The sequence below is a fragment of the Acanthisitta chloris genome, unplaced genomic scaffold (genome assembly GCF_000695815.1).
Source record: "Acanthisitta chloris isolate BGI_N310 unplaced genomic scaffold, ASM69581v1 scaffold32867, whole genome shotgun sequence".
In the NCBI taxonomy this organism is placed as follows: domain Eukaryota; kingdom Metazoa; phylum Chordata; class Aves; order Passeriformes; family Acanthisittidae; genus Acanthisitta; species Acanthisitta chloris.
The window spans coordinates 1-24,506 of NW_008682624.1; the positions used below are offsets into that span (position 1 = coordinate 1).

Consider the following 24,506-nt stretch of genomic DNA (forward strand, 5'->3'; position numbering starts at 1 on the left):
TATATACACACACACATACACACAACATTTATAAATATACACACACAAAACCTCCTAGAGAAACAAAGAGATGAGTAACAGCTGATTTGGATTTGTTCTGAACAAATCACGTCAAAGTGACTTTTTTCCCTGCAATGGCAAACTAACAGGACATGTGTTCAGGGAGATATCATGAATTTTTACATTAATGTTTCATATGGGCAATTTCTTAAGGAAAACAGGGAACACACGTTGAGAAGACGCTATTACACATTGGAAAGCTATATTCAGATAGTTCTTCACTGTCAAAATGGTAAATGTATCAATGGCAAATGATTAGCTGTGTACTAGCTAATAATTCTTTAATGACTGACCTGATAGAACAAGACTGCAAAGTGTATTTTCAGCCATGAGGGGCTGCAAGTTTGCTGGAGATTCTGGATGAAAATTCAAAGTTTGACAAACAGTCTAAAAAACATACGATTCAGAAAGTTTAAAGACAAGACTGCAGAGTTAAACTACAGAGAGAAGGAGAAATAAATGAGTGGTTCTTCAGAAAACACTGAAATTCATATTGGTTCATGCACTTAAAAGAACTGACAGTGTCATGCTGTTTTGAAACAAACAGATATCCCATGGGGATGTGAAAAATAAAACAGGTTGTTTTCTACTTATTACTGGAAAGGCTTCAACTGCATTCCTGGGTCTACTTTGAGGAAGACAGTCAACTGAAGAGAGGAACACAAACAAAAATCAGAGGCCTGGAAAAACATGACTTATGGCAGAAGACAAAGAACTGAGTTATTAAAGTTGGAGGCAAAGAATTGCAGGTCATGGCAATCCAAATAACTGGAAGTTCTTGCAAGAAGGAAATAATCTGTTCTCTACACTAAGAAAAAAATAGATAAAAGATGATAGAATACAACTGCTGCAAAAAGAACAGGACACTAGGCTGAACACTGGGAAAAGGCTGCTAAGGATAGGACCTTCCAAGGCCCAAAAATGTATCTGCCAAAGTTTTTAAGAGAAGTTTGGACAAACATCAGTGGAGAATGGTTTTGGTGCCGTTAAGCCTTCTTTGGGAAAAGAGAATAGATGAGGTGACCAAAGCTCCTTCCCACCCTGTTTCCTCTGGCTCTGTGATTACAAAGGAAAATGCAATCCCTCAACCTAGGGAATGTCCAAACACTAGGAGTTGCCATTTGAGCTTCAAAGTGAAAGTGGGATCTGAAAGTGCTGCGCACCATTTGTATGCAAATGACCTCTCTCCTCTCTTTTCTCCAGCCATCACACAGCTCCTCCTCCCACCCCCCACTTCTCACCTCCCCTCCACCTCCACCACGTCAGGCTGGGCAAGCACAAAACATCTTCCCACAAGTACACCAACCTCAACACATTCCACCACACGAGTCCTTATGCATAATCTCACGTCCCCAAGTGGTAACTTGGAGCCTCTAAATCCACAAAAACCAACTTCGTGACACAGATCACACATGGGCTTCAAGGAGTACCAAGGGGAGGGTCACATCCTCCTACCTCCCCCCAAAGCAAGCCACATGCCAAGGAGAGAAAAATAAAATCCCCTTATGCTATGCAAAGTGACTTTACATCTCCACAGTAGATTGTGCTAATTAACACGAATGCAAACTGGCTCAGGGCTGTTCTAAAGGATGCAACTACTTCAGATCCTCTGCTCTGTTCTGAATTACTCCAAGTCCTGGTCAGAAATTGTCCACAGAAACATTTCTGCATCAGAAAAGGCTTGTGCTCCAAAGTGAAGTATTGCCATTTCAAACCCAATTAATTTAGAAAGGAAAAAACCCTCTGCATCTGATCAAAGAGCATGATGAAATATTTTTTTGAATTTCAGGTTTTAATTTGAGAAAGAAAAAAAAATTACTTAACCTAAATGTAATCAAGCTGTTTTGTGAAGAATAAAAAAAAGTTTCCAGCAGATGTGTCCCATGTAGAAATTTCATATAACTGAGACTTAAATTTGTCAGATTTGGTTTATGTTGATCAATGCATTCGTGAGCAATTAGGGAGAAACCAAATCGACAGTGAGACTTGCCTAGGTGTCATTTCTTTGAGAAGTCAGCCTTGAAGTTAAAGAATGCAAACAATTAATATCTCAGTAACATATTTCTTCCATTAAACCAAAAATATCAAGAATTTTTCCATACAGTCCAGTTAGCCAGAAAATTGTCCTGGATAAGGACAATAAGGTTGGGTGGGGAAGTAATTGAAACCAGCAGTGAGGAGAAAGACTTGGGAGTAACAGTGGATGAGAAACTCAAAATGAGCTGCAGTGTGAGGTCAGCCCAGAAACCAACTCACTCCTGGGCTGTATCCACAGGAGTGTGGGCAGCAGGTCCAAAGAGGTGATTCTTCCTCTCTGCTCTGGGGAGACCCACCTGGAATACTGCACACAGTTCTGGTGTCCTCAACATGAGAAGGACATGGAACTGCTGAGGCAAGTGCAGAGGAGGCCACAAAGTTGCTCAGAGCACTGGAGCATCTCCCCTGTGAGGACAGGCTGAGGGAGTTGGGGCTGTTGAGCCTGGAGAAGGTTGTGTGGAGACCTCAGAGCACCTTCCAGGAGCTGAAGGGGCTCCAGGGAAGCTGCAGAGGGATCTGTGTTAGGAGCTGCAGGGACAGGACAAGGGGCAATGGGCTCAAACTGAAGGAGGCAAAGTCTAGGTTAGATGGGAGAAAAATGTTTTTTCCTGTGTGAGTGGTGAGACCCTGTCCCAGGTTGCCCAGGGAGGCTGTGGCTGCCCCAACCCTGGCAGTGTTCACAGCCAGGTAGGATGAGCCTTGAGCAACCTGCTCTGGTGGGAGGTGCCCCTGCCCAGGGCAGGGGTTGGGACTAGATGATCTCTAAGGTCCATTCCAACCCCTGAATTCTATGATTCTATGGTTCTATCAACCCAAACACTTATTTATCATAGCCCACCTGGCTCATTTGCTTAAGTATCATTCTAAAGCATCAATATATGCAGCCAGAGATCCAAAGCTCAGTGCTTCCTCAAGCAAGGAAACCAGATAAATGCACCTAAACAAAATGCAACTGGTGGAGTAACTGGTGCCCAGCTGGATAATATTTATGGTAGATGGATCATACTATGCTGCTGACTGATGTACATCAGAGGCAACAGGTACTATGAAAGGAAGAAAGATACACTCCCTGTTTCAAATTATTTCTGTTGGAACTCCTCTGGCATCATGATTTGATACAGTGCCATTGGCAGCACGTTGCCATGAAGTCATTTTAAGATGGAAATGAGAGATAATTGAACCGAGAAAAAGTAGAAAAGTATCAACGTTGAGAGTATCTAAAATTCCAATGAATAGTGTTCACTGACAGCATGAATGAACTGCATTTTGAGGTCAAAAATCATAAAATTCAAATACAGAAAGAGATTAGACCAGTTAAATATCTAACATCCCACAAATGGGTGGAAGTCACAGTTGCAGAAACAGGGCTCCAAAGCCAGCAAGTCTGCTGGTGCTCTCCATTTCTGACGGAATCAGAACTAAGCAGGAACAGCTCTTTTTATTTCTCCTTTCAAAAAACATTTTGCCTGAACAGAGAAGCCTATAGACAGCTATTTCTGGGAAAAGTTAACCCCCCCAGATTACCATCTCTTTGAACCAGAAACTGGCTATTACTATACCAATGTCTAGGCCTACGTATAGTGCCATGAGATTCCAATTCATTACAAAGGCTTCCAGGCATGTTATATCACAAAAAAACCTGTACAATGGCAACTGGTAAACACAGGAGCCACTGCAGGTTCCTGAAAGTACAAGTTTAATAGAACTGCAAAAAGTCTTATCAAGTAGCTATTGTTCTTCCTAATATCTAACTTAAATTTTCTCTCTCTTCCAATTGTACTCATTGCCCCTTGTCCTGTCCCTGCAGCTCCTAACACAGATCCCTCTGCAGCTTCCCTGGAGCCCCTTCAGCTCCTGGAAGGTGCTCTGAGGTCTCCACACAACCTTCTCTTCTCCAGCTGAACAGCCCCAACACCCTCAGCCTGTCTTCAGAAGGGAGAAATCTGCATTTCCTAAGAAATGATGCAAGATGGAAGAGATTTAATTCTCTGGAAGTGCAAGGTGAGTTTGGGTGAGGAGGGGTTAAAATGAATTAGGCTGAAGCAGGGTCACTCTGCCTTATTAGCTTGGTTATATGGTCTGAGCCTGTTGCTTGCACTGGAACCAATTAAAATGCCTGGTATGTGAGAGTGAGGATTAGGCACGTAGCACCCTAACCAAAGTGTTCAACTAAAACAGTTTGAGGCTTGATTCTTTAATGTGTCCCATGTGTCCCTCTTCTTTCACCTAAGTGTCCTGCTCAGGTCATTACACATCTCATTAGAATGACATGAGCCCAAGCTAAAATTCACTGTGTAACTGCTGACAGCCAATGGACCACTGTGGCAACCTACATAATTTGAGAGCTGCTTGCACTGCACTGATGTACAGTCTTTTTTTGTTCTAAACAACTCCTATGAAGGGGTTGAATGAAACCACCTTGTTGAGAGAAAAATATTGACTCAAACTGAACAAGCAATGCAAAAAATTAGTTCCCTTCTCTCATTCTGAGCCACTCCTTCCCAGCTAAATGGGTGACAAGAAAATGCAATGTTCAGTATTCTTTAACAAACAGTTCTACTTGTGCTGCAAAGCAAACAATGTTTGCCCGCAATTCTTTTAACTACAACTGATCACAACTACAAAGAGAAAAAAGCAGCACTTTACTTTGTCATTATTGCTACCTTTAGCCATTTTGAGACAACATCCTCATGAAACAGGTTTTTCTGGGTTTGCTTACCTCTTGGGTTATCCCCAATGATATTGGTTTTGCCATTCCAGTACCAGAGCAGCAACGTCGCATCACGAGATCCTGAGAGGATGTAACAATTCCCTCCAATATAGGACTCAGAACGAGTGAGGCAGGTCACAACATCCCAGTGGCCAAAGACTACTTGGATCAGTTTACCTGAAACACATGGAATTGATTCATTTAGAACTACACTTTTATTCTTTCTAAGGCAAAAGAAACAGAAATATTTTCTTCATCAAAAAAAGGAACTATAATTAGGAGAACTGTTTCGTCTTCATTTATTTGGTGGAAACTTATTTAAAAGTGCAGTAGTCCATAAAGTCTATAAAAAAATACTTGTAGTCTATAAATATTATACTTCATTCAAAAGCCAAACATGTCAGATGCCAAGGGGTAATGGGTACAAATTGAAAGAGGAGAAATTTAGGCTAGATATTAGGAAAAGGTTTTCCCTGTGAGGGTGGTGAGACACTGTCCCAGGTTGCCCAGGGAGGCTGTGGCTGCCCCAGCCCTGGCAGTGTTCACAGCCAGGTTGGCTGAGCCTTGAGCAACCTGCTCTGGTGGGAGGTGTCCCTGCCCAGGGCAGGGGTTGGGGCTGGATCATCTCTAAGCTCCATTCCAACCCCTACCAAATACACCACTGTTCAGAGATGTCACTGTTCAACAGAAAGGAAAGCCTGGGCAGTTAAAAAGGTGCCATTCAAGAGCCTGTATAAACATGATTGTGATGATTACCTTTTAACCTTAACTAAAAAAAGGAGAATACTTTTAGAAAAATGTAAATTTAGATGCTCATGCACAGTTAATTTCCATGCAGGAGAGGTGACACAGTAGACCTCTGCCAGACCACCCAGCCAGAGCTTGGCTCCTACATGGAACCATCTACTTGGCCCATTCAGGCAACAGGAGCCAAATTCTGCACCCAGTGACACAAAGAAGTGTTATGTGTGATGCCTCTAACGTGTGACCTCAGGTTTCTCAGCCCAAATGATTGTGAATCCATTTGTCCTTTGGGTTGAATAAAGAATGAGGAAGAACAGAAGGGGAAAGAGAGTGATGGGTTTGGAGCACAGGCCAAAAAAGTAACAGGAAATGCATTTCAGAATATAAATAAAGAACTAAAAATTACAAAAAAAGGAAATAAAATGTTCTGAAGAGTGTTTAAAAGTAAGAGGTAACACAAATTAAGCACATCTTCATAAAATGTTTTGCTGCCTGAATTAAAAGTGATTAGTCAATCATTTAATGTGGCTAGTAGGGAACATCTTTTAATGCAGTCACTAAATAACACTTCACAGATTTGTTTCCAGCCACTAAATAACACTTAACCAGAACAAAAGACTTAAAGGAGTGGTTCTGAGGAAAGAACAAAACTAATGTTAATTAATTAACAGCCTGATTTGGAACAGAAGATCAAAGAGGTAATTGCATTAAAATAGAGAAAACCAGAAAAAAAATACCAAGAGATATGTATGAATAACTTTAAAAAAGGGAAAATACTTTAGTACATGAAGAAAAAACAGAGTAACCAGATGCAACTTAAAGGAAACCTGCACATCAAGTTTAAAATACAACACTGGCGAAACTTATTGTGCTACTAAAATCGTCCAAGAGGAATTGTGAGATAAAGTACCATTGCATGAGCCTTTTCTGACTGGCTGTGGAAAAGTCCTGGATGCACATTGACTGTGGAAGGATGAGAAACTCAGGGCTCAAATCCCCCACACCTCTCGGCGAGTCTGGAATAGCACTCCCCAGTGTTGATGTAGAACATTGTTCTTGACCAGGCAACAGTTCGTCCTAAAAGGTTTCTGACCTTGGTAGCTATGAGCAGTGATACACTCACAGGCTACACAACCTCGTCTTGGCAATATACAAAGTTTTTCCCTGAAAATCAGAGTTGCCATTACATGGTTTAGATTGGAGAATAATTACGTGATACATTTTTCAGTTGTATTGCCATAGGTATTCAGCTACCTGAGATGATTTACATTTTAGAACACAAGTTTATGCTATAAACAGTACTGAGTTTCAATTGTTTCTATCTTTATAGGTTCTAGTCTAGAAAACAAACATTTTTCAAGGCTATTTCCTTGGCAGTTGTTTCTTTTTCGCCCTGTTAGTCTTACTTTGGTACTGTGCAACTTAAGGTTCAATCAATTCCATCAAAGCAAGAAATAAGATCTTGCTCTTTTGTATTAGTAAAAAAAATTAATTTCACAATTCCCCAAGTTTGTTTCCTTTATGTGAGTTGCCCTCTCTAAACAGCAACATCAAACTTTACCGTATGCACTCAGACATCCCTTTCTGACACAACAAATTTTCTAGCTAATGTTTTATTTGACACCTGTACTACGAATAATTAAAGGACAAATAAGACTCAAGTCTGCACTACAAAATCTAAAACACTGTCTAGACTCATTCCCACTGCTGGGGGAAGTTTTTATCATGCTTCTGCTGTCCTAGCTGTGCTGAGAACCCATGATTTATGCTAGAAGTATTTCCTGTTAAAAACCAACCAAACAAGGCCAAAAACTAATAGTAAAATGGTTCCTTATTTTCTGTAAGGGCTAAAACGTATTAAACTGAACACTGGTGATCACATGTCATTCTGCATTACTGATCACATCATCTTTTCCCCTTGCTGTTCACTACTATAGTCTCATTTTAAATTGAAGCAAAATAAACTGCATTTAATTCACTTCATTTAAGCTAGAGCTTAATTAGATAGAACAATAGGTGGAGTTGTTGTTACAAACAGGAGACACACAGGAGACACAAATCTTCTGAAACTTTTCTTACAATGTTGTTTGGGTTTATAATTCATAGAATCACAGAATTTAAGGGTTGGAATGCTCCAGTCCTCCCAGCAACTTCGTGGCCTCCTCTGGACTTGCTCCAACATTGGCTGGTCAGATATCAGTGGTATTTATAATTGATCACAGTCAGTTACAGAATGAAAACCAACCAGAGCTAAATTCAAGTGAGCTCTCTAAGAGTAATTAGCTCTCCTGGTGTGCAAGGCTTCATACAAACTCATTTACCTGTGCAAACTACAGTGTAAGAAGAGGGATCCCTGTCCTACAGGTTGAAGTGTGATGCTCTGCCTAAACAAGAGCTCCTGAACTTCCTTTTGTCACCATCCCACAAAAATGAGAGCACACAATGCACATTAGCAGCAGGTATGGAAAGATGTGACAAATATTAATAGAAAAATAAATGCATACTCCACTCCCCATTCTTTCTCCATTTCAAACAGTAGGCTGACAATGAACAGAGCAATCTTTTATGCTAGTCCCATTTTATTAGAGTACATTACCTGAGTCAGTAGAATAAACTCGGAAACTCTTGTCCCAGAAGCCACAGACCAGGATGTAACGATTATCAGAGGTGATGACAAAACACTGGGAATGTACCTGAATGCTTTGGTCTAAAAGGTCAGTGATTTGCCTTCTGTGCATCCCTGTATTGCTGGCTGAACAGAAACACATACAAAGACATTTCAGCATCCACTTTCACAGAACAAAAGCACATTTTAGCAACTTATGTTCAGCCCAAATATATTCCTCATGGATCTTATTTGGGTTTTTTTTGTGGCAGGGACATTTTGCTTCTCCTTCTACTATAAAATACTCATTACACTTCTGGCAACAATGTTCATTCCTTGCAGTATATATTCTAAAATACAAGAAATCCTTTCTTAAAGTCAAATGTAGCTGAGAGATGTGTGATATAAGATTGTACAAAGGCATAATATATAACAAGGTAATAAACTTCCTTCCCCTCTTCTTCTACTGTAAGAAATTACAAATTAGAAACAAAGCAAGGAAATGCAACAGTAAGACAGGATCTGTCTCATCTCTAGTGGCTCAAATGCAGCAGAAAAGAGAATCGTGATCTCAAAATCAGACACCAGTTGTATTTTAGGAAGAGATTTTTTTATGGAGATACTAATCAGGCATTGGAATGTGCTGCCCAGGGAGGTGGTGGATTGACCATCCCTGGAGGTTTTCAAGGTGAGCCTGGATGTGGCACTTAGTGCCATGGTCTGGTAACCACAGTAGGGTTGGACCTGATGATCTTGGAGGTCTTTTCCAACCTGGTTGATTCTGTGATTCTATTTCAGTGCAAGCACTGTAACTTAAAAGCAGAATAACTTCAGTAAACATCACTCGTGTTTCACACTTTTTTGAACATTACACAAAAATTAACCATCTTATCTCTACAATCACCTTTAGGGTTGAGAGAAAATATTTGCCCTACTCTGATCACCTGATGTTTTATTTCACAGAATCAATTAGGATAGGAGAGACCTCTGAGATCATCAAGTCCAACCTTCGACCAAACACCACCACATGGCACTATATGCCATGTCCAGTCTTTCCTTAAACACCTCCAAGGATGGTGATGCCATCACCTCCCTAGGATCATCATAATTTACTCAGATAATGCTGTATTGGGAACCCACAGAATGGACAGGAATCAATTAGTGAACATATTTCATATTATATTTTGGCCTTATTGATTGATGGATGAGCATATACATATATAAGTCCCTACAGATACATGTCATGAAAATCCTGTAGGAAGAACTTTGAATGTGCTTTGTTCCTGAGGGAATCTGATTTCCATTCCAGGCAAGTAATTTCTCCTGAGTTTGTCTGCACCATTACTTCCACCCTAGTGGTTCCCCAGACCTGTCTCTGTCCTGGTCTTGTGCTCTTTATCCTCTTTCCATTTTCACACCTTAGTTACCCCCTAAGCCTTGGGCTTATTCCACTTACTCTGTATCAAATGCTTAATTTACTTATGATTTGCTATGCTTAAAATATTGATACTGTCTTGTCCATATGAGTAGCAAATAATTTATCAAGGTGTTGCCACTTGCTCTGCAGGTAACACATAAACTCCTAACAATGCATTATAAAATGCACAGTGAAACATTCTGTATGACAAAAGAACAGCAAAGAAATCCTCCAAAAACATGCATATCATCACACTCAGTGTGGTTAATACCTTCAAAAAAACTTCACCTCAAAAAGAGGTCGAGTATCTGTATCACACAGACATTGCTGCTTTATGTCTTCCTGTGCAACTGGAAAATGAGGATGGCAGGAATCTCTCCTTGTGACTAAGACAGCTACAAGATTCTTGCTATAACCATCAAAGCCTAATTTTGTGATCCTCTTAGGTGCCATTTCTAGGTAAATGTGTCTAGCCACAATTAAAAACCTTTAATATTATCTACATAATTACTTGCTTGTACCCGATGATGCTACTTAACAGTGACAAAAAAAGCCTTAAACCTTTTAAACTATGTCCACTGTTACCACAAGGCTGATTTGAGATCTATTGCATGATGGGAATATTAAACCATTTTTCAGGAAGGTGAACAGTAATTTTAAATGTGTTTATATCAGCCAGAAGCCAAAATATTTAGCAAATTAAAGGCATGCCTAAAAATGGAATTTTAATTTTAAAAGTTTGAAAAAAGCAAATGAGAACAAAAGTTTTATTTCCTTCACAATATGTAAAAAAACATCATCGGATGTTCAATGTGATTTTGGGGGGTTTGCTGTAATATTTATTTATACTTCTACGATCTATTTGATAGCAGATTTTAAAGCAGAATATACATTTCCTGCTCCAGGGATTTATTTTTTTGGGGATAAAATCTATTTCAGGAAGGAAAGGAAAGCTACAGCACATGTCCTCCCCATTATAAACTAGAACTATGGCATTATTCAGAGAAGAATTGATATCCAAAACTTTGGAACAACATTTGATCAGCTCCATAAAATGGTTTCATATGCCCACACAGTTCCTAATTTGGTTCTCAAAGAGCTAACCCAGCAAAAGGTTACACAGGAACACTTTGTACCTACAGACTGACCCAACACAGCTCCTACTGGGATATGCAGACTAGTCTTGAGATTAATTCTCACTCCATGACGGACCTGTCATTCCAACCTATCCAGGCAAGTTGACTTTTGCTCTGATTTTTCCATGCTACTTTTTCCCTTAAACCTGCACCTTGAAACAGCTGTATTTTAAGGCTCAAGCCTAAAAGAACTTGGTGGGGGCACAGAATCCTATTTTCTTTGCTTCTATTCTACAACCAGTTTGAGTTTTGGGGTTAGGTTATTTGAGTTTTTCTTTTCTGTTCATGTTTAAGGTTCCACTTCCACACTACAGCCCAAGAATACACTCCCCAAAGTCAGGTCTTGAGGAAAGAACTGACCAACCCCTAACCACGCTAATAGAAAAATCAGCTCTCTATAAACTAATATCCCTCCATAATAAAAAGTCATGAATTGAATCTATTACTCCGAGTCCTTAAATAACAGAGAGACATTCCTCCACCCCTTTTTAATAAAGGCAAAACACACACAGATTTAAGCAGTGCTGCCGACCAAAGGATGCAAACCCCTTGAAAAATGAATGCTAATATCTCCACACTAAAACAGAGTGGGCAATATATTTCAACTTTGCAACCGCTTTGCAATTACACATTAATCCCCTCAGCCTGAACAGCAGGTCCATGAAGAAAGGATTGATCTCCCCTAATGATGAAAGCCTGGCACCACGGTTTTATTTTTCACGAGGCGGTGCAGTTAAGAACCCCACTGTTATTATGAAAATTTCCTCAGCAAAGGAGCTCCATCACATTACCAGAGCACCAATTCATCATAACGCGCCTCGCTCCTGCTCATCAACAAGTCTGAGTGATGAAAAGATCCAATATTATCCTGACAGTACTTCATGCACATTCTCAATCACACATTATTACAGCATCCATATTAATTTTCCCTGACACGCGTCCTAGGCCTGTTCAAATTAGGCAAACCAACGAGGGGGAGTTGATGAAATACCAGCATAGCCACAGCTCATTGCATTCCAATTTGCATGCAAATGGTTTATCAGAAAAATTCCATTCCCAGCAACCAGCAAGTGAAAAACAACCGTAATCTACACTTCAGGGCCACCATACAGAGCTTAATGAATCGCAAAGAGAGAGGGAAGTGACAGACCTATGAGAGGATCGATTTCCACTGGCAGCTGGTAAGGCTGGTCCTGTACAGCACCTTGATGAGCTGGAATTCGGGAAAGAAGATTTTAAAACTTTGCATTTTTTTTCATACATCAAGCAACAGCCATTTTATAAATCAAAGCTACATCTGGGTTTTTTTTAACTAGTCAAGATTCTTCTGCACCAACTGAATTACAAAAATTTTAAAAAAAAAAAAGAAAATTCCAGGTGCTTTTGTGGGCTGCTTATTAAACATTTATTTTAGATTAGTGCTCTTCTGAATGTATGCCATCAGCAGCAGCTCTGGTCCTGAGCCATAAGCTCTAGCAGATGCTTTACTGGCAAACCTCTCCTGTCGCAACAAAACAAAATTAAGTGGTAAAGAGGACTGAAAACAAAATGTGACAACCATCTGCTGACTGTAGCAAATACTATTTTCCTCTTTACTTTTTTAAGCACTGCTTCGAACAACTGAAGCACAAAGGACATCTTAAAAAAAAAAAGGCAGTTTATGATGCAGACAGGGAAATCTCGTAGTCATCCAGCGTTTAAGGATTCATTCACCAAAACCCATTTGAGTTCTCGGTTTGCATGGAAGTTAAAATATTAATTCTGCCAACCTACATTTCATCTGGGCACCTGGTATAGCAGTGAAATGTTTATGGGCTGAATTCTTTTTCAGTGTTAAAAAGAAAACCTTTTTTTTTCCTCCCACAGCTTCACTAAAAACAACCAAGCAAACTGCCCCACACCTCCCAAACAGTCACGATACATTCTTGGAAGAGAAACCAAACCAAATGGCTGAATACTTGCACCTATGATTATTCTATCCTCCATCCACAGCTTAGTATAAAAGTTAGCATCATAGAAGGGTTTCTTAAGTGACTGATTCAGAAGTAAATTCACATTGCTGCTGCCATGAGACACTTCCCCAGAACAAAACATGAAGTCCACAGGACAAAACGGAGCATCCTGCTGGGTACCAGGGCCATTAGATGTCAGCAAAGCCACCAAAATCATACCCAAGGGCAGGAAAGGGATTTTTAATGACACATTAGTGACAACTGGTCACTTGGCAACTTCACATTTTATCATGATGCCTCATTAGTAAAGACAATGCTAAACCCACAGCAGGAGAGAGGGAGTAGTAATGATATCTGCCCTCCAATCCTAGCAGATCTCATGTTGGGATAAAACTGGAAGCCAAAAATACTGAAGGTTAGTCTCAGGACTTTGATATCTTAAGCACAGTACTCCATTAACAGCCTGAAGCTGATGAGCGTGCTCTCAAAGTGGTGTGAGGGGAGATTCTGTTGGGGTTTGGTTGCTTGGCTTTTGTTTGTCTGGATCTGTAGGTTTTGTCTTGATCTGTAGGTTTTCTGGAAGTCTTTGTAAAGGCAAGGCAAATGTAAAATGCCTCTAAATGAAAAAACAGTGACTCAAACACACAGCTTACTGTTCTCCCTTTCAGAGGTGAGGGAAAACCCAAAATCTGAGTGTCTTGTTTAACTCAAACCAGTGGATTATTACACTCAACAACTGGTTGCTTGTTCACAGATCATCAAACAGCAGAACTGTATGGAAATCAAAATCAACTCCTACCACTTTAGAAGCCCTTCTTTTTCCCATGACTGTTGTATGTCCACAAAGGCCATTTTTTAAAAGCCTTGAATATTATATATCCAAGGTCACATGTCCAAGGTGTGAGAGGATATGTTCATCCTCCTACCAAAGCAATCTCAGGAGCCCTGCAAATAGTTCTTGCCCTCAACTTGTTATCTAGACAAGTCTCCCTTCCTACCTTTCTTTTTAAGCATTTCTTGGGTGGGTGAAATAATATATCGATGTTTCTCTTTGTACAATGTTGAGAGGCAATTTGTAAGACATAGGAAAAATTGTAGGAGTCATCTGGCTTGTTTCAAAAAGTAATCACAGACCATGGGTCAAGATTCTTAGCAGGAATTTCAGTGATGTAAGTATTACTCCGGTGCAAAAATCTTTTAGTTAAGTTACTTGAGCAGAAGCTCTAAAAAAAGAACTTTCTTGAAAAGCCTTTGACCAAACTTACTGCAGAGCACTGAAATAAACTACCTTTGATGGCTCAGGCCTAAGACTGTCACAGTCAGGGAAAGGGGAATGAATGTCCTTAAAATTAGAGAACATTAGATTTAAAAGCAGAATTACTTTATTCTCAAGTCCAACAAATTTTTAAAGAAAAATCAATTTGATAAGTTGCTCTGCAAATGGCTCTGTTGTTTTCCTTTCGTATCGACAAAAACACAAGCACCTAATAACTTTGGGATGTTTAAGATACAGACTTAATGAGGTGTAACTCCCATTGTGTGGCTTTAACATCAGAATATGGTGCTTATAATCCACAAGAAAATGACAGAAGGGTTTTCAGACAAGTCCTACATGATTTAAAACTTTGACACCATATGGTTCAACCTTCCAAAGGCCTGAAAAACAAATTTAAGAGAAGTGTGTCTTTATCATGACCAAACAGTGATAGATTTCTTTTGTCTTCTTGCACAGTGCCTGGTGGCCTGGAAAGCAACATACTCCTCTTCCAAACCTTCTGAGTGCTACACATCTTACTATACAACAGCTCAGATCACCTTCTCAAGAAGAAGCTAAGTCCACGTGTGGAGAGGATGTTCTGCCAGTGAACTTGCTCTTTCCACTCGAAACTGAGAACAGCTCTGCTGCAAACTGTGAGGAGACAACAGAAGCTCTGCTTGATGGCAGGAGTATCTTAGGTAATATACTTACCAGGGAGATTGTGCCACTTGTTTACAGCAAAGAGCCTGTTTGCAGTGACGGTGATCACAGCAGGAGTGGCCAGACCAGGCTGGGTGTTAGCTGCTACATGAGTGACTGGGGAGTTGGACGGGAACTTTAGGACCATGATAACATCCTGTTGAGCTTGTTCTGTGAACATCAAGGGACTCTGCAGGAGGAGATACTGTTGAGTGCACACAACAAGAGCCCAAATACACGGGAAAAGAGAACACAGGGAGGAGAAAAGACAGGACAAGAGAAGGAAGATTGGATTAAAACATGTGAGATCTGATAGCAGCTGCAGTGAAAAGCAAGCGCAGTCAGAGTGGACAGGAATGTGGAAATCACCATTTTAGCAGAAGACCCTTCACTAATAACCTGAGGACCTTGTTGAACACAGAGTGTCTATGCACAGACTTTGCTACAGATCACAGCAGATTAAACTTAGAGTTTTCAATCACCTATCTCTGCTTTAAAAGAATTCTCCTTCGTATCTGCAGAGATAGTATGTCATGGAAAGCAATGCCAAACTAGAAGGGGAAACCAAAAAAAAAAAATGTGAGCAAAAGAAATTCCTGCTCCCAGAGATTGTCTCAAGTTGCATTAAATTGGCAGACTGCAATTCTTTACAAGCCAGATGAGAACATGAAAGCACATTAAAATAAACAGATACACACATACACTAGATATATGTTCTGTATACATTTCTGGTGTACAAAACTAAGATTTATGAATGCAAAGCAGAAGACTTCACTGCAAATGTGTTTCAAAGGACAAACATAATTAAATGCAGTTGTAAAGAATATAAAGTGAATGTGATTACAGACACTATCCTGCCTTGGTTCCAGGAATACTAAAGGGAAGGAATGAATTCAGACTCTCATTTTTGACATCAAATTTTTTTGGAGGATTTAGGTTTTGTAGTTTAATAAGTTGAAAAGTTTAAGAACTTTTCCACTGAGTTCTCTGACAATGCTGCAAATGTCAAAACAAAATATTGAGGACCTTAGGTATCAAACATAAGGAAAAGCCAAACCTAATAGGTCTGTGACTCTGTGGTGCACCTAAAAAAAAAAGATGTAGTGATACAACCACCCTGGTCACCAGTAGCCACATTGCTCAAGTATTAGCAACTTTCTAATAACCAAATTAGAACACTAAGGAAGTGTCCTTGGCTATTTTCCACACGCAGTATTTCATTACATACATGTGCATGTAAGTGCACACGTTTAATGCATCTTTATACGGAACTAATAAAAAAATTAAACACATTTGCATTTTTATTATCACTCCTTTTTAAAAAGTTATTAAGAGTACTTAGAAAAACATATTGCTCTATGAATTCCTATTTACAGCCTTTGCATAAAGGTGTAAATAAAAGCAACTAATAAGCTACCCAGACACCCTTCTGAGCAAGTGGCTAAAAGCCAATCAATATTATGAGTTAATCCTCCCTGGATGCTCATTCAATTAAAGGTGTCAGTAATGCCTCATCTGATGTGGCCTCAATTAAATCCAGCTATCTGATGGTTGAAAACACAAGGGGATACAGCAACAGCAGCAAACCCAGACAAATAGGCAGCCTTCATGTGACTGCTAATTACTACACCTGGTGTATATTATGGCTTGTGCACTTCACACAGCACGTGGCAGCTTCCAGCCTGGCTGTGTTCATGCATACATGCACACACACACACATGGAAACTGAAAACTCAGTAAATAATGCAACCAGAAACAATTCAAGACTGCGGCAGGAAAAATCTCCTTATGGTATTTCAGCTCCAGGAACACTATGTTTAAAACCACTTAACATAGTACTATTGCAAAATCTTGTCTTAATACCCACAAAACCAGTCTAAGCAAGTGGAGAGCTAAAGGCTTTTGAATGTGTGTACCCCTGCCCAAAAAAACACAGGAGGTCAGTTAGGTAACTTCATAGAATCCAACTTCTTCTATTACATACTAAATCTTGACTAATTCCACATCAGGAAAAATATTACAAGGAAACCACACAAACTGCTTCCTCCTGTCGAATTTATTTATGTAACAATGGGTCTGACCAACACATCAACAACCAACTTCTCAAGTTCCTGCTCTTCCTGAAACAAATCCCTCTAAACCAGAGCAAGTGCCTAGCGCACGGCACCGCGACAGATGGACACACGTGTGGCATGTAGTGCATGATGAAAGGATTTGGGCTCCCCAACATCCCTCTCCTCAGAGAGAGAGCCCTGTGGGTTGCACACACAGGTCACTGCGGGGTCTGAAGCCCTGGGACACACTGTGGGAGGTACAAAGGACCAGCAGATCACAAATCAGCACCATCCGCTCTGCTCATCCCATCCATGGGATCCCATCCATGGGATCCCATCCCATGTCTCCAGCACAGCTGCCCAAGCTGCAGAGAGGGTGGTGGGGATGGGGGACAATCAGCTGATCAGGTCTCTGTACAACACAAAAGCATTTGAGGATGTCTAGTAGCTCAATTTGACAAGGAACTTTCCATTTCTCAGGCTTCTCCATCACAAGGTCTGTCAGCTACTTTGGAAATATTTCAGATTTTTGAGTCATTTTTGTAAACCTTCTTCACTTCAGATATGTTTTAACACTAATAACCTTAGTCTGCTTGAGTAGGACATATGTCTTAGAGGACATACAAGAAGAAATATACAAATCCTTTTAATATATGGCAGTGTAAAATGTCCATCTCAACAATAAGGGAATGTAACCTCTGAAAACCTTGTGAATTAGCAGAACATTTGCTCCACTTGTCAGAATATCACTTAACATACTTAGCTCTGGATCTATGACAACACGAATGATATTTTGAAAAGCAATCAGTAATAAAATAATAGTTTGTATAATAAAATTATAGCAGACACAAGTAGAGGCAAAAGGGAAAGCATGTTAATGCTCACTGCCTGGATTTTATCACCCTAGCTTTACTGCAAAACACATTTAGTCACATTTTTTGCTGTGTATGTTTCAGCTCATGAATCCCTAGTAATCCTGGTTTTAGGGGAAAACCTATGCCTGGGGGAAAAGACAAGGAAGTTCCACCTCCTAAATCCATGCTTCTTGGGGAATCTGCCAAAGGCTAACTTAAATTGTCTCCATGATGAGTGGCCCTCACCTGTACAGGTATGGCATTAACAAAATCAACTGATGAAGTGTTCTTAGATCACACTGACAAAAAAAAAAAGTCTTCACCAGAAATCAATGCAATCCTTTCAGCAATAAATAAAAGAATAGTTAAGCACTGCACACACTCCTACCAAACTGTAACTCATCTGCTGGTTTTAAAAACATCATTCCACAACCACATGAAAGCAAAATGAAGGGGCCAGTTCTGCAAGTTTGAGAGAGCAAAGGAAGTGAGCACAATAGCAGGTCACAAGGAGTTAACATGGTACTTACCACCTGCATGGCAGAACTTCTTGGAGGATGTGGTTCTATGAGCAGTTGGGAAGGAGTCTGTCCAAAACTTCGGATTTGAGCTTCAACAGCCTGCAAAAGGCACAGGCAGGTTTGCATGTTAAGAGGTGCTAATTACAGGCAATAGAACCATAACTGTCACCTGAAAATGTCATTCCACACTTCTGGCTTGTTTCATGTTGAAAATCAACCCCGTGTGTTCACTGTGGGGCTAAGTGCTTGGCACTGGTACTAAGAATGAGGTAATCATTTTAGCACTGTGGATGCTATTTCCATGAGAAACTCTGCAAAACCTCATCCTGCTCAATGATACTAAACAGAAACAAGCTATTATAATCAGAAACCCTCTTTATTGGCTCCATTTTTCCTTCCTAACACTGGCTTATCCTGTTTGCATCATAACTCAAAAGCAAAAGCTAATATTTAAAAAGTCTCTGTAGCTATTGGGGGTGTTCTACTTTCTATTTAAACTCCATTGCTTAGTTTCACATAGTAACTACAATGAAAGCAATACTGAGACTTTTTTTCTTACTTTCAGGTTTATTCAAAAGGTTTATTCAAAAGTGCAAACAGCTTTAGGATGCATTAAACTCCCAAGAGCAAGACTAATATCAAATGCAGCTAAAGGGGAACGTGAAGGTATAACTGGAAGGGTTTTAAAGTTTCTCTGTATCTTCAGCAATATCATTTAGCACTTCCTTCCTAGGGAATACATGAAAATATCATCTCATGCTGAGAGATTTCTTAAAGATAACTGCTCTGAAATGTGTCAACTTATACCACTAGCCTAGGCCTATCCAACTAGATTTCTACAAGGCCACCCCTTGGCCCAGTGGCTTAAAGTTAACACTGAGCAGTCAAAATCATAGAATCATAGAATCAACCTGGTTGGAAGAGAACTCCAAGATCATTAAGTCCAACCCTACCGTGGTCACTAGACCATGGCACTAAGTGCCACATCCAGTCTCAGCTTGAAAACCTCCAGGGATGGGGAATCCACCACCTCCCTGGGCAGCACATTCCAATGTCTGATCACTCTCTCTGTAAAAAATCTCTTCCTAATCTCCAACCTAACCCTCCCCTGGCAGAGCTTGAGTCTGTGCCCTCTTGTCCTGCTGCTGGTTGCCTGGGAGAAGAGACCAACCCCCACCTGACTCCAACCTCCTGTCAGGGACTTGCAGAGGGTGAGAAGGTCCCTGGAGGTTTTCAATATGAGACTAGACACATTTTATCTACAAGAACACCATCACATTTTTCTCTCAGATTCTTCTTTCTCATGGTTCAGTCTTTCTTGAGGTTCATTACACTTAGATTTCCTGTTCTATTTCAGCCACTCATTAAAATTTGAGACAATGGAATAATACTTAATGCTGATCTCTTTCTTAAAATCAACTATTTTTAGATAACAATAAAGACCATTACTAGGAAAAAATTGGCCTTCTGTTAGAGAAATACCAAAGCCAAAAGTAGAATGCACCTGAAGCCTTAAAATTATCATTCTCTGCTAGGAAACATGCCATACAAAACACCTGACCTTATTACATTTGGCAGGACTTTTGAAACCTCTGAACTCACAGCAGTTCAAACGACTCTATGAACCAATTCTAACACTCTTGCCCACTCTGGGAAGCACCATAATCTTCAAAGAACTGGTGAATAAGTAAGAAAGCTGATGAACTCTGACACACACTGATTCAAGGAGTACTTTTTGAGGAACAGCAATATCAGATTGGTGATAAAGTTCAGTAAGTCCATATGAGTTCCCTTCCTGGTGATGAGACATGCTACATTAAAATTCAAATCTGGGGGTTTGTGACTTGAGGTATCAAGGGAATCACAAAGGCTTTGAGGTCTCTGGAGACATGAGGCATTACCAAAGCAGCACCATACTCGTCAGCAGCTCTACCCTCTCCACAAAAAGCTTAGTTTCAAAACATCCAGATGTAAAAGATCTGCCTACACTTACTTGCAGATTAAGTGGCATATTTTTACTGGCAAATGGGACATCTGCATTGCCACTGAGGGTAGAAGCAGGGGTACAGGAGGAGCAAAATGCACACTGCTTGGATGCCAGTTATTCTATGCTTGTTCTAATATTTGGGGCAAATCTGCAGTCTATAGGATCTACTATTTATTTCCTATTAAATATAGATCCAATCAGTGAGTCAAAATGAATAAAATATTCTCCCCCATGCATTTCTTTTAGAGCTGAAAATAGGGTGGATAAAATGAGGAAATAGCTTCAGATTTGTTAGATTCCTTGTGTATTGACTTGTGATTGATATAGAAACTTCCATTCCCAAATGTCCATGTTCAGCCTTTGAAGGGAGTCAGAATTTTGTCTTCACCATGAAATCTGGTATGTCCCTTAATTTTCAATGATACCTCTAAAAACTATACACTCTGACACAGTGCCAATACTAAGAAAGGGAAAATGAAGCACAGGATATCACATGTTGATGCAGAGTACAAACAAGAGCCCAGACTGATGTAGCACAACAAATCAGGTGTTGTAACTGCTTTAGTCAATGGAAGGTCAACAGTCAGAATGAGATATTCCACAGTCCAGATCTCAGAGGAACTCACTACCTTCCAGCAACATAAAAACTGGAAGAAAGATGGTTATGATTCCACTTCTTGCTCACATGCACAATGCTCATCATAGTCATGCTCCTAGACCACACAAGAGCAGCACAAGGAACAGCTATTTGTCTCCCACCCATCCTCAGTGCAGAAGAGAATCTCTCTGGGATATTAAGAACAAGTAGAAAATATTCTACTCAAGCAGCCAGGGGATAGGCACTGCCTGTTCTGTCAGACCTGGTGAAATTGCTGACCAATGGGACAATGATTTTGCCAAAGACTGCCTTAGAGGACCACAAATTCTCCACTTTCCATCTTAACAGACAGATTCTACCTCCCTGTTTATGATCTAGCTTGAGTCTGTGATTTATAGTTCCGGCACAAACAAGTCTTTTAGACTCATTAGGTTCCATCTGGTCCTTCCAAGAAATACGAGAGCCTACAGCTCCAGGACTGCAAAAGTCCCCTGACACAATCTTTCCCTTTCAGCCAACAGAACTGGAAGAAAAATCCACATTCAGATCATGCCATACCACACGTAACAAGGTTTCATAAAACATCAAACCTGTACCTAGAGCACAAAAGCACAGATACTGCTTTCTGTACATTGTCTTTGCTGACGTCTTCAGAGATCCAAAAGGAATCTGAAAAACTGTTGAGCAAAAGCAACAACACTTGGACAAGTATGTCTAGACAGAGTGGCTAAACTTCAGAAAAAAAAAAACTTTGGCCTTCCTTCTAATTTCCAAGAAAAAAGGTTTCTTTATTTAGCTTCAACATTTCTTAATAATGACCAAGAGATTGTACTAGCAACCCCAAATGTTTCCTTCCTTTTCCCAGATTGTACTCAGAGTCAATCCAGATGTCAATTCCACATCCTAATGATCACTGAAGCATAGAATCAACCAGGTTGGAAAAGACCTCCAAGATCATCAAGTCCAACCCTACCGTGGTCACTAGACCATGGCACTAAGTGCCACATCCAGTCTCAGCTTGAAAACATCCAGGGATGGTGAATCCTCCACCTCCCTGGGCAGCACATTCCAATGCCTGAGCACTCTCTCCCTAAAAAATCTCTTCCTAATATCCAACCTAACTCTCCCCTGGCACAGCTTGAGTCTGTGCCCTCTGATGTCTCAGCCAGAAGGATCACATGGAGAAGGATACAAGATGACCTCCCTCTGCCAGCACAAACATGACACTGGAGCAAGAATCAACCCCCATTCCCTCAATTTACATGACAACAGAAAGAGCCACCAGATGTCACCCAGACGTTTGTTCAACCTGTCAAAGAAAATCAGGTAGGAGTAGGGAATCTTTTCCTCAGAGATATAATTAATACTTCCTTTGAAGAAAACAACCTACCACTTACCTGAGAATATACAGTAAAATGGGCAGTCAAAATGTCATAATTTGCTTTCTCAGCTTCTCATTGAGTTTTCTTCCAAACAGCACTACAAGCATTAGTCAATACTACTAAGAGACAGGCAGCTGCTTCTAGCAGCAGAGGAAGGACATGAGTTCTCACACTGCTGAAGACCTCTGGAGCATAAAACCAGTCTAAATGTAGGTAGAAATATTTGGGAAATTTGCACAACTAGTTTCACGTCTATTAAAGGCACGATATAACTAGAAAGGAATACCCTTTGTTTGAAAGGCATCTTTAGTTCCACAGACTCTCCCTGCTGGAAGCATACCACAACGTAAAAGATAACATCATTCAACATTTTGTTTCACTGCTTCTCAAATAGCTCAGTAAAACTGCCTTCTTCCTCTCAAGTCTCTACAAAAGCAAAACTCTGGTAAGGTCAGAATTGTTCCAGATGCTACAACAAGGAGCAATAAAATGAAACAAGGTAAAGTAACCCTTTACAATAATCCACACAGCAGGAGTCTCAAACCACGTACTTACAGAACATGGTACTGCGAATGTTGATGAATTTATAAGCATGAAAGCCATGAGCAAATTTCACAAGTGAACATTCACCACAATACCATGCTCCTAAAAAAAGTCTCCTAGAGCATCTCCTCTTTAATTTTTTTTTGGGGGAGGCGGAAGAGGAGGGGAGGAATAGGGAAGCAAATTAAAAGGAAGAGTAAAGAAACTTGAAAACTTTGCTTAGCTATAATGTAGTTTCTAAGCAGTGCTTAGCATGGATATTTTCAGTGCCTGAACTTACCCCCTAATCTAACTGTGAAGAAAGTTAATTCAGCAGAATGCAGTACCCACCAAATACGGCTGTAAATTTTTTGGGGAAGGAGGGTGATGGGGAGGTTGAACATATGGATGCAGTTAAGGTAAAAACAGATGTTTGTTACTTTTCTTTGCAGCAACACTCAGAAAGTAAGTCAAAATTGCTTTTTTTTCATGTTTATGTCTGAAAGAACTATAAAATTAAATATGAGGGAGGGCGGGTGGAGGGGGAACAGCAGTGAGTGTCACAGAGAAAGAATGAAACGCTCTCCAGTTTTGAACTCCAATCCTGAAATGAAGGCCCATAATAGTTAAAAGGCAAGACATACACCATTTAACTCCAGATTTAAAGACCTTTAAAGGGACTAGCTCGGAGTTGCTTTCATCATGCCTCCCTGGACACAAAACACTGTCAGAGGAGTCCAAGGGCACAGCACAATGTGCTGGTTTGGGCTGAAGTGGAGTTGATCTTCTTCCCAGTGGCTAGTGTGGGGCTGTGTTTGGGATTTGTGCTGAGCTCAGGGTTGATAATGCAGAGATGTGTTTGTTGTTGCTGAGCAGAGCTCACACAGAGCCAAGGCCTTTGCTGCTTTCCGTACTGCCACACTGGTGAGGGAGTTGGGGGTGCATGGGAGATTGGGAGGAGACACAGCTGGGACAGGTGACCCCAACTGACCAAAGGGATATTCCATACCATAGGACATCATGCTCAGGATATAAGGTGGCAGGAAGCAGGAGGGAGGAGGGACATCTGGAGTGATGGTGTTTGTCTTCCCAAGGAACCATCCCATGTGATGTGTCCCTGCTCCCCTGAGGTGCTGAACAGCTCCTGCCCATGGGGAGCAGGGAATTAATTCCTTGTTTTGCTTTGCTTGTGTGTGCAGCTTTAGGTTTCTCTATTAAACTGTCTTTCTCTCAACCCATGAGTTTTTCTAGCTTTTACTCTCCTGATCTGCCTTTACAGATCCACAGTATTCCCAGTGACTTCTCAAATCTCTCCGATTTAATTGCCAAACATTTGAAAACCCAGGTGAAATAACATCATGCATTGTAATACATATTCTTTCAGCGTACGCGTCAGGGACAGAAAACGTTTTGGGTTCATCCTCCACCTCTCTACGCAGTATTTATGTCCAGAAAATAACAGCCCTTGCAAAAATAATTACTTTGGCTCTCTGCCTGTCCTACCTCACTTTTTCAATATTCAAAAAGGTTTACACACATGTTCCTCAGTGATTTCTATTGGCTCGGGCGATATGCAATTATGATTACTTGCTTTCCCTTTCCTTCCACCCAGATGTTGCTTTACAGCATCAGAGAACACAGACTATTTGACAGGTTTCCCCTCAGACAGTGAAGTTGAATGGCTTAGCAGCCAACTGACTAGCTCCTTTCCCCACGGGACGGTGATTAAAATCAAGCTCTGGTAACAAGTGATCACAAAACCTCCTCTGCCCAGATAGCCACTTACACTCCTGCAGCAAGTCCCTTAAATTCCACATGGACTACAGAAACACAGAAAACACTAGCTGGAGAACAAGCACAATTCATAACAATGAGATAAAATTGCTGAAAAGAGGCTGAAGATGACAAAGAGAAGCTCTTTGTAGTACCATCTCCCATGTCTCCTAACAATCCCTATTAGATCAAGACTG

The 24,506-nt window shown here is 40.5% G+C and overlaps 1 protein-coding gene across 1 annotated transcript in view; it reads right to left on the bottom strand.

The window, feature by feature from the left end:
* Positions 1-4,816: 4,816 nt before the first annotated feature.
* The window catches only part of LOC103805936 (lipopolysaccharide-responsive and beige-like anchor protein), a gene marked incomplete at both ends in the record, with an annotated part of 28,708 nt that continues 9,018 nt past the window's right edge, over positions 4,817-24,506 (bottom strand). Inside the window, 5 exons of the mRNA XM_009078602.1 lie at positions 4,817-4,984; positions 8,148-8,303; positions 11,860-11,922; positions 14,631-14,808; positions 18,057-18,146. Of these exons, the coding sequence (XP_009076850.1) occupies positions 4,817-4,984; positions 8,148-8,303; positions 11,860-11,922; positions 14,631-14,808; positions 18,057-18,146 (655 nt within the window). The remainder of the gene's footprint in view (positions 4,985-8,147; positions 8,304-11,859; positions 11,923-14,630; positions 14,809-18,056; positions 18,147-24,506) is intronic.